Source organism: Lissotriton vulgaris, chromosome 10, assembly GCF_964263255.1.
Source record: "Lissotriton vulgaris chromosome 10, aLisVul1.2, whole genome shotgun sequence".
Taxonomy (NCBI): Eukaryota; Metazoa; Chordata; class Amphibia; order Caudata; family Salamandridae; genus Lissotriton; species Lissotriton vulgaris.
This window is the reverse complement of record NC_141698.1, coordinates 891003954-891015374: the sequence shown is the minus strand read 5'-3', so window position 1 is coordinate 891015374 and position 11421 is coordinate 891003954. Positions and strand designations below refer to the sequence as shown.

Genomic DNA, 11421 nt, shown 5'->3' with positions numbered 1-11421 from the left:
ACTAGAAATCTGCTGCAATTTTGCATAAATGTTAAAATAGCCTTTTAAAGTGGAGCAACTGCATAGAAATAAAATAATTTGGAGACTGGTAAACATGGCCGAATTCAGAGCTAAAAGAATCTTTTGAATAAGTTTTAATGACAATCCTATACTGTACCAAGTGATCCTGCCTGAACTTCTTAAAGGGACTTTGGGAGGTTTTACTGCACAAAAGTAAAATCAAAGTAATAAAAAAAAGATGCTGACAAGCTACTTTTGGTAGAACAGTTCTCCAAATATACTGGATAAAAATCCCGATGTGTGAGAGGCTGCATTTAAGAGAAACTCCCAAAATATTCCAATACTTCACAATCTGGCCCAATAATAAGAAACATTGTTGTTCAGCAGCGGCAAATCATGCATGCATGCTTCCTAATATTTTGTACGGCTTCTTGCCAGTTGAAATGAAGGTCTGGTTATAGAGCAAACTATCTGGGAGCGGTACATAGTATGCCTCCTTTTTTTCTGAGTGACGATAATCCATTCAGTGCGAAACAGAGATCAGTAGTTAATGATTACACCAACATTTACTTTGCATCTCTTTCACGCTAGTTAGCACAACACCTGAAAAGGTTGCCTGAATCCGTCAGCTAATCTTATCGCACACCTTTTGTCTAAAATAATATTAATATGACCACCTTTACTTACATTTTTTAATATTGTCTGGGAAAATTCTTTACTTTAAGGTTTAAACATATTGGTAAAAGAAACTTTCGACCACTACAAAGAGAAATATTTTTACTTTTCTCACAATTAAGGTACACTGACAAATATCTCTTACAAAGGGTCTGAAAGTTATTATGTAAAGGCTAAGTAGAACTACTTACTCCCTTCCGCCTTATCTCCCCATGTGAGCTCGATTACACCAAGGCACCTGACGGTCCCGGAAACTGAAAGATAAAGAAATCAGTCCAAACGAAAGAAAAAAAACCTGCCGATGCTCATTCGACGGTAAACACTTCTACTGACAACTCTCTCGCTCTGCTTGACTTTGTGATATTGCAGATATTACACCATTTCCTTAAAGAGGTAAGTTATTATCACAAACTTTTCATTTAATATATCAGTGCTCTTGCTTCTGACAAATACTCTAGTTTACTTTTTTTGTATTTGCAAGTGTTTAGTTATCTTCTTTAATTACTATAAACTGTAAGGGTAAAATGTTTCAAGGTAAGCACAGCTTGAGATGTTCTGAAAATAGTAAATTGCACTCTTTGGTCATTGTATTTGGAAAAAATGTGTACAATAACCAAGAGTTTCGAATTTACTATGACTTTATGCCTACAATAAATAAGGGACTGTTTCTCTGTTAACTTCCCTTTCTGTAAATGTACTTAGAACTTACCTGTCAAGAGTACACCTTTTATTAGCACCGTTTTAATGTATTTCAACGTTTATTCTTCTGATATACACTTGTCTGATGCTATCTCATTGTAAGATGTTTTTAATAGATAATGCTATTCTACAGTTGCTACTTGACGCTACTTTAACAGGACCCATCACTTTATAAGGAAACTCTAGCCCTTTCTTGCACATATACTTTTTACATCTGACACTCTTGAAAATGCAATTTTTCAATGCCCTTGATCAAAATACTAAGAACTGCAAGAAAATACCTCTAAAATTCGTTTTTGGAAGGCATTTTAGATTCGTGCTCTTAATAGGACCCTTCCTGGGCATTGTGACATCAGTTTTCATATAGCAAAAAAAACCTGCTTGTGCAAATCCGGCTCCGGTACACTGAAGGGTTTCTTTCGGGCAGGCCGCCACCGAGGCGGCCTTGCTCGAGGTTTAATGTCAGCCCAGGCGTCTATGCCACGACCCAAGCTGCGGAGCCGGGTCCTGCCATTCCTATGTGATTTTAGAGTTTATCCGTTCGTATTTCTTCCTTGAGTGATTTTACAACTTGTACATTTGCAATGTTTTCACTTTGTATCTTTTATTGTGACTCATGTAATACAAAGGTCTTATGTAACGCAACTGGTTCTTTTGTAAAGCGCTCTGACTCCTTCGGGTAATGTTCTCACTATATAAAATCGCATTAAATAAATAAATTAAAATCTTTTTTTTTCCTCTTGTACTCCCCCGCAGGTGCCTAAGAGCCGCAGAGGAAGATGGAGAAAGGAAGCCCACCACCTCTGGCGGTTTATCAATATGGCTCCCCACAGCTCCCTCTGTCTACCGGTGGTGCGTTTCCTCAACCGCCTAACCAGCTGCCACAGTACCCGCCAGACCCCAGACTGGCCCCTTACCCTCCGGGCGAATCGTACGCTGGAGTTGGATGGACATCACCCGCATCCCAGCCGCCACCTCCCTACTACCAGCCTCCTGGAGCCATACCAGGAGCACCAATGGCACCGCCTTATGGCGCCACCGCGCCTCCCATGGCGCAGCAGGCCTTTCTGGGTGGTAGCAGGAATGATGTTGACGTCGAGGACTTGCCCCCAGAGTACGAGAGCCCCATGGGTGGTTCCGCAGCCTTTTCAGACAAGGCCATCCGCAGAGGTAAGGGGGTGGTGCATACTGTTATGTCAATGGGGGTGTGGCACAGTGTCACCAACGTGATACTTTGTTTTACCATTGAGCTTGCTAAGTCTACTTTAGTTTACTGAATGCTCTTTAACAGACACTGAATACTCTTTGGGATACGAACCCACGCATGCTAATCCATTGTGCTTTGCACGCGTGGGTTCATATCCCATCCTCGTCGCCAAAATGTAGTATGAGATTTCAAGGAGAGAAGGCACATCCGGCAGTAAAAAAGAAAAAGGCAATCCTGGGTTTTAAAAGTATTTAAGTATTTATTTTTAAGTATAAATACAAGGAGCCTACATCAGCAGGTCTGGTAGCAAGAAGATCCACAGTCAACTGACTCAACTGTGAGTCTGAACAGTATCAATTAAGTTCAGTGCGATCATGGGTGTCCGCAGGATGGGGGAAAGGGTGGGGGGGGCGCTTGCCCCCCCCCCCGGATCACCAATCCATCCGGTGCTGGCCCAGTGACAATGTGGTATTATCACTCAGGCTGCGCACGTTGCTGTAGGGACGCCTGCTTGTTCTTAGCAGGGAGGCAGCCCCCCTCCTCCCTCCACCTAGGGTGACCAACAGTCCTAAATTTCATGGACCGTCTGTTATTTTTGTAGCCTCTCCGTTGTCCATCAACATTCTTTTATGGATGCCTTTAGTCCGTAATTTTCACGATTACATTAGGCTGTGCTGTTCCCCTGCGAGAAGCCCCAGGAGTTTAAACGTTCTCTCACTTGGGGCCTCTCGCACTTCTTTTTGAACTCTAGAGGCTGCAGCAGCCCCTACCCTACCTCGAGCAGACTGTGGACAGGCCCATTGACATTCTGTCTGCTGCTGATCATCACATAAAGAATGACAATGGGCCGTTTGTCTTTAACCTCTTCGCTGCTGATGACAAGCTCAGCTCGTCATCAGCCACGGTGGTCGTGTGCGGATGACGAGCTGAGCTCGTCATGTAACGCAGCTTTTTCAAATTTGCCGCACACAGCGGGAAAAGCCGCCGCAGCGATGCGGTTAACGGGCTATAAAGGCGAGTGACTCGCTTCGAGCCAGTAGATTATACCACCCACATCTGAGCAAAAAAAAATCTACTAATACTAGTAGATCCGTTCGCTTTTTTTTGCCTTAACTGTTTAGCTGATATTTATTTGTAAATATTAATCATTACTTCTGAACCAAGTTTCCCAGCCTCATGCAGTTTTGCACAACTAGACTACTGCAATGCAATATGTGAGAACATTTACATACATGTAAATGTTCTCACATATTTCATTGCAGTAGTCTAGTTAAGCAAAAGTGCACGAGGCTGGGATACTCGGTTCAGAAGTAATGTTTAATATTTTAGTAAAAAAATAAATACGAGCTTAAACAGTTGAAAAAAGCAAACGTAAATTAGATCCTCAAACACTGGAACCAATTGTTAATTCTAGGGCTTCATCAAAACCTTTGCTAGACATCAATCCGAGAAATACTGCGTTTTCAAAATTCTCAATTTGGTCTGAACAATACTCTCTGCACATGGCCACCAACATACAAGAAAGAACAACGAAAACTGTTTGTACTCGAAGATAAATGCATACAAGCTCCCAGCTGGTCATCTTAAAGTTGATAACGTCTTTTTCTTTTTGCTATATTTGGTTGTTATACGGGTACCAATGAGTTCTAAACTATGCCCAGAAAGTGTTAAAAGGTGTAAACATGAGAAAATAATGTAGTTATACTATCACAAAATTTTCAGCTGCAGAATTTCCCTTTTCTTGCCAAATAATTTAGTCAAGCCTCCAGCATAATTTAGCCCTCCCCTGCTACACAATTCCAGTGGCCCTGCAAATAGTACCTACCAGTATGGATGACATGTGACTCCTACATCTTGCAGCCCCCATTGTCTTAATTAACATTTCCTATACATTGATTTACATACATATATGAGTCAGCCTGTGACTGGCCCCCGTGCTTTGTTGGCTTAAATTATGGCTCAACCCTCATTTATCACTGAACCATATGATTATTAGGGAATGTGTCACCCTGGACTGAGCTAGTAACATTCCATTGCTTAATTATGTTAAGAAAATTTTAACTCCGCTTGGACGTTCAGATCTATTTGATTTCCCTGCTAAAATAAGAAAAGATGATTTGGCGTGGATAAAATTACACTTTTTAAACCTGAAGTTGGCAGAGTGGGAGGACACTGAGTTAATGAAACCATCAGTTAAAGCCAATTTTCTGTTAAAAACTAACCCAGAGAGGGGCCGTGGCTTGGGAGCAGCCAAGATGGCCGCTTTCCTGTAAGCTCCGTCGCGTCGCCGGGAGGTTGCGTCTTTTATTACGTGACCGACCTCGTTTCTGACTACAAGACTGTCGGATTCTGCAGGCGGAATGTGCTGAGAGTATTGTGAGCGGTTTTGGAGAGGCTGCGGCGTGTTTTTGACTCAATAATCTTTGTGATGACTGTCCCCTCAGGAGCGCTCCTCAAAATGGTGGCACGAGAAGCATGACTGGAACGGCGATGCTTGCGAGATAAGTACTGCCTGTCATCTACTACGGACTTTACAATGCACTTTTTAGTCCGCGTTTCCTTTGTGTTTCTGCTTTTGCGCCTCGACATATAGCTATTGCAGCAGAATATTCAGGTGCTCCTTCTTCTGTTTGATGCTCTCTTCAAGTAATTAATACTTCAGCTGCATCTTTCTTCTGCTGTGGATACCTCTTTGCCATGCATTTCTCATTGTGCTTGAGGTTTGGTCATGCTTGTGTCTTCTCTAGCTTTACCTTAGCACATTTTTAACTTTGAAAACGCACCATTATTTTATATTGTGCTCTGTCATAAGGCTGCCTTTCTAGGATACTATTTTTTGGGTGCAGGTGCGTGCGCTGTATTGAATTTATTGTTGAAGGGCAATAAGAGCTTTATATTTTATGCCCAGAGTTGCTCATACTGTTGTATCACAGGAGGCTGTCCTCTATCAGTGTGGTATCTGGTGCTGCAGCTGTGGATATCAATACAAGCTGAGGGCTTCTTCATTGTCTCTATTGCCTTTTCTCATGGCAGATAACATGGGTCTTTCTCCCAAAACCAAGGACTCTAAAGGTAATCTTAAAAGATCTAAACAAACTTCTCCTACTTCGGAGCTTGTACCGAAATACTCTGGTACTACATTAGATGTTATTCTCTCTCGCCTAAACGCTGAAAAGCAAATGATATTGCTCAGAGCACTAAAACTAATACTGATTTACTTCAAGTTGAAGTTGTGACAATCAGGAATGCCTTCAAGAATTTAACACTTTGTGTCTCCAATGTGGAATCGCAGATCAGTGTAGTGGAGGATTCCTCACATCAACAGGCTAAATCCATGCAGAATATGGAGCGCTCCCTGGTTGCACACAGGGTTCCTACATTTCGTCCGAAGTCTTCACCTCATCCTAGACCGGTGGTTTTCAAACCATTGAGACATCAACATTTTGATCCAATTTTGGCGCAGATGAGGAAAATCAAAGCTATTAATTGGGAAGGCCACAGAATTGCTATATCCTAGGATTTTGCTAGAGATGCTGTCATCAGGCGGAAAGGTTTTCTCAAGGCAATTAAGATCGGCTAACATCAGTCTCCTCTCTGTGCCATGTACAAGAACGGCCACTTGGGGAGACAGGCGTTTTCTTGTAGCCACACCAAAACTTTGGAATCTTTTGCCACTTGCCATCAAAACTGCCCCTAATCTGATGAGCTTTCGCAGGCTCTTAAAAACATGGTTGTTTAACCAGTAAGAGGATAGCTGAATTTAGTAGCTCCACAGCGCCGAGACACCTCAGGGTATTTGTTGCGCTATAAAAGTTGCGTAAATAAAATAAATAAATAAATAAATTTGCGAAGAAGGCTTCTAGACATGAACATTCCATTTTCTTTTGCTGGTCCTTCGCGTTTCCGAATAACCTTCAGAGGTCGCTTTCAGTTTTTTTTCGAACCTTCTGAGTTGTCTACCTTTTTGGATAATCACACCGGACCCCAGATGGAGTCTTCTTCCACTCCAGGTCCTTCTGGGTCTTGAGTATTTCTTGTGAGATGTCTGTAATTTTGCTCTTACCTGTTTTTAGTATTCATGCGATAATGCTAGGGTATCTGTTTCTACTTTAAGAGATTTGTTTGATGATACTTGTAGCTTTACGTTGGTTCTAACCCTTTATTTGCAGGTCCTGCTCCCATGGTACAAGATGCGATTCTTTTCATACCTTTATTTTCCTTTTTCTGTCTATGGCTCCAGTAACGGTGTTCTTTCCTACTGTTCTCTTTGGTCTACTTTTCTAATCTCCTTGCCTATTCTCTCTTAGAGTAGTATCTCTCATTTCTTGGTTGTTAGGTGTTACTGGGGAACTATTATCATTTCTTGTTCAAGGTTTTAGCTCCTTGATACTGTTTACTTTCATGTATTATATTGGTACCTCTCCTTTCTCTCTTTTTCTATTAGATAGATTAATATATATATGTGTGTTGTGTTGAAGTCTTGCTTGATGTTTATATCAATTCTCGTTCTCTTGTTCATGTCTGTTGGTGTTACTGTGTATTTATGGTATGTTATGTCTTTTCCATGTTTGTTTTTCTGTAAGTATAGTATGCAGTGATTTTTTCTAATTCATTCACAGAACATTCAAGATGATAGTTCATATTTTATTTTTAAACTTGTTGTTTCATTATTCTTATATTTTCTTCCATATTCCAATGCTCCCATACCCTGTTCTTAAATAGCCTATTGGTATTATGAACTGTTTATTCTTTGCTAGTTGCATTTCACTAATGAGATATATGAATTGTTGTATATGAATTCTATTTTGTTTTTGTGATTTTATATCTATTCATGTACGTTTCCTTTATCATATATTGCTCTATAGTAATATATATATTGCGCTTTGCCATGTTTTGTATATGATGACTATTATATAAGCTTTTATTTTCCTAAATGCTGTTCATATTGATTGATAGTTCCTCATTAGATCAACTGTTTTCATCAATTCATAGAATGTATTTATATATTTATTTTGATCAACCTCTTTCTGCTGCCACTGTTTCTTATTCCCTATTGTTTTCTGCTTATGTGGGTGATTGGGGTTTTTGCTGGCCTCCTTGGTTGCTCCTTCATTTTCTTCCCCCGTACGCTTTTTGTCTATTATAGACTTCCCCTGGTGGGTTTCTTTTTCTCTTTCATCCTGTATTTTGCTTTCTTTTTTCTCTTAACTTTTTCTAGAGTCTCCTGCTGCTATCCATTCTTTGTGTTTTCATTGGTTCTGTTTTGCCTTTGTTGTGCAGCTGCTAATGATATGAGTTTATCTTCTCTTGCACTAAGTAATATTTGGTATTCTGATTCTTCTCTATTATGCCAGGCTTGAACGTTTTATCACTTAATGTGCGTGGGTTGAATCATCCTGTGAATTAGTATTGCTACAAGAAACCGAAATATTGTATAAAGAAGCTTTATTGTTGCGGAAGGAGTGGGTTCTTGATGTTGTTTGTTCTGAGGCTTCTGGTAAGAATAATGGAGTGGTGATTATGATTTCCAAAAATTCTGGATTGACCATTGCTACTGCGGAGCATGACTTTGAGGGTAGGTGGTTGCTGACTCGTTTATCCAATTGTTATCTCGATATTTATGTCATGAATATTTATGCACCTAATAGTGATGATCCATCTTTTTGACTAAAAAGCTTTCAGAAGTTCCTCATAATGGTAATTTGATTGTTGGAGGGGACTTTAATCTCCCAATGGACCCCATCTTGGGCAGACACACTGCTTTTAAATTTCGTCCCCCTAGGGCTCACAAACTGATGACTAACATGTGTTCTTCCTCTAATCTTACTGATGTGTGGAGATTTCATAATCCCACTGGAAGCGATTTCACCATTTTCTCTTCTCCTCACTCTAGCTTTTCTCGTATTGATTATCTTTTAGTTCACTCAGTACTTCTAAAACACTTTGAATCCTGTCATTCATCCTATCCTGGTCTCTGATCATGCAGCAGTTTCCTTTACACTCCTCAATTTTTCAGACAATAAGGAACCACGCACTTGGCGTCTGAATACAGAGATCTTGTATGATCAAGCTCAAGTTGATTTACTTAATGAGGATATTGCACAGTTTTTCTTTGAGAAGGAGCCCTCGGTTAGCTCTTCCGTGGTTTTGTGGGACGCTTTTAAGTGTACGATCAGGGGACAGATCATTACAACAATGGCAAAAAGGAATTCAGATATTAAGAAAGAGCTTGCTGCTTTAGCGGATAATATTAAGTGGAAAGAATCCCTTTATAGGAATTCTAAAGAGAAGGCAATTTCACAAGATATCAAGAATCTAAAATATTCTTACAACTCTATTGTATCTAAGAGAGCTCACATTGGTGTCCAGGCGCAGAAGTCCAAACAGCTGCTCCTAAAGAATTGAGCAGGGAAGGTATTGGCGGCTACGTTAAAGTTCCAAGATTCTAATATTAGATCAGCGCAGATATCTTGTATAAATGATAGTTCAGGAGCTAGGAAATGTCAAACTAAAGAGATTCTTGAGGTCTTTTGTGAGAATTACAGTAAATTATACACTCCTCATAATCAATCCTCTCTTGATCAATGCCAACAATTTTTAAATTCAATTCCTACTCAGACTATTTCTGATGCTGATGGGGTAAAGTTGGGGGGTCCGATTGATTCTGAGGAAATTATCCATGCTATCAAGACCACTCGCTCAGGGAAAGCTCCGGGTCCGGATGGGTTTCCCATTTTTTTAATAAGACTTTTCTCACATCTTTCGTATCTCGCCTCAAGGATGTTTTTGATGACTTTGTTTCGTCTCGCTCCGTCTCCAGTACTGCGGCTGAGGCTACTATTGTGGTAATCCCTAAAGAGGGTAAAGATCACTTGGATCCTAAAAAGTTTCGCCCCATATCTCTTCTAAATATGGAAGCGAAAATGTTTGCCAAGATCCTGGCTAAACATCTGGAATCATATATTCCTTCTCTTATTCCCCCATCACAGACTGGCTTTGTTAAGGGTAGGTTGGCTAGGGATAATATCTGAACATTTTGTCATATCCTAGGGAAAGCAAAGCTTTCTAACCTTCCTGCGGCGACTCTAGCCCTCGATGCCGAGAAGGCTTTTGACAAGGTTTCCTGGCCTTTTTTTCATGCAGTGCTTCGATCTCATAATCTTGGTGATTCCTTTGTCAACATGGTGATATCTTTGTATGCACATCCTAGGGCAAATATCAGGGTTAACGGAGCTACCTCTTCCTTTTTTAATCTGTGTCAGGGTACTAGACAAGGGTGCCCGTTATCGCCTCTTTTTTTTTTTGTTATCTATTGACCCTCTTCTTCGTTTTACTTAATCTTAACCAAGACATTAAAGGATTTCAATTTGGTTCAGCCTGTATAAAAACAGCTGCCTATGCAGATGATGTGCTCATTTTTTCTGATGATATAGTTAATACAATTCCTGCTATTTCCGTGACTATTAATGTATTTTAGGGTGTTTCAGGATATACTCTCAATAAAGATAAAACGAAGATGTTTCCTCTCAACGCGTATTCTTTTCCTGCACAAAGGGGAAATGCTGGCTTTAAATGGCAATCAAAGCGTATTAAATATTTGGGGATTTGGTTTTGCCATACTTTAACAGACACAGTCTCGAATAATGAAGCTCAAATTTTAATTAAGGTTCGCCAACTACTGGATACATGGTCACCTAAATACATTTCGTGGTGGGGGTGTCTTCAAACTTTAATAATGATGATCACGCCCATTATTAATTTTGTGTCCTCAATGCTTCCTGTTAAGTTGTCTTCATCTTTTTTCATGAAATTGATTCCCACACTTCAAAATTCCTCTGGAGTGATAAGAGAGCCAGAATAGCCTATAAACATTTGAGGAAACCCTATGATATGGGAGGTTGTAATTTTCCTGACTGGGATCAATACCAAGTGGCTTTTTAGCCTCTCAAGGGGCTCTTTGGCTCTCTACAGATCCTCGACATACTCCGCCGTGGCTGTTTATTGAATGAGAATTATCTTTTTTTCTACCTACCTCTTCTTTTTTAACTGCGTCCACATTATCTATTCCTTTTTCTCGTGCTATTATTTTAGATACCATTGCTGCTGTGAAAGCTATTGATAAAAAAGTAGCTAAGCCAATCCATAAGTCTAGATGGTCTTCTTTGTGGCACAATCCTAAAATTAAGATTGATATTGATTCAACATTAGTGGCCTATTGGGTTAACAAGGGTATCACGTTAGTTCAACATCTTTATGGCCCAAATCATGATCCATTGCCCTTTTCTTCCTTAGCTCGGCAGTTTTCACTCACTAATTTGGATTTTTATACATTATTTTAAGTTAAAGTTGCCGTTGCTAAGGTTCATTTTGATCCAGTTTCTCATACTGTTTCTTTCCTATCTATGTGCTTCAAAACAGGGCATGTGGCCTCTAAAATCTATAATTTTTTATCTTCCACTCCGGCCTTGTTGTCTACCGTTACACAACAGAAATGGCTACATCATTTTGACCAGGATCTTTTTAAGCATATTTCCCCAGAAACTTGGCAAACTATTGGGAAACATTCTTTACGTAATAAAATTGCTCCATCTTTAATTCAGTCTAAAAAATGTTCTCCAATCTGCTGCATTGAACCCCGGTACGCCTACACTCCCTCAATCTTAAGGATAATGATCTCTGTTGGAGCTGTAATTTAGCCGCTGGTACACATCAACACTTGTTTTTTTAATGTTCTTTACTCCAACCTTTTTGGGAACTGGTTCGTAAACATCTCGTAATAATTTTTAACATTCAGTTTCAGCTTTCGTTACCTCTAATTTTGTTGGGTCCATGGGCTACAT

General features: G+C 40.0%; 1 protein-coding gene across 1 annotated transcript in view; it reads left to right on the top strand.

Annotated features, from left to right (window-relative positions):
* The first annotated feature begins 579 nt into the window (after nt 1-579).
* The window catches only part of LOC147688954 (protein lifeguard 1-like), a 206904-nt gene continuing 196062 nt past the window's right edge, over nt 580-11421 (top strand). Inside the window, exons 1-2 of the mRNA XM_086941860.1 lie at nt 580-1068; nt 2131-2544. Coding sequence (XP_086797986.1) covers nt 2154-2544 — 391 coding nt within the window. The 5' untranslated portion in view covers nt 580-1068; nt 2131-2153. The remainder of the gene's footprint in view (nt 1069-2130; nt 2545-11421) is intronic.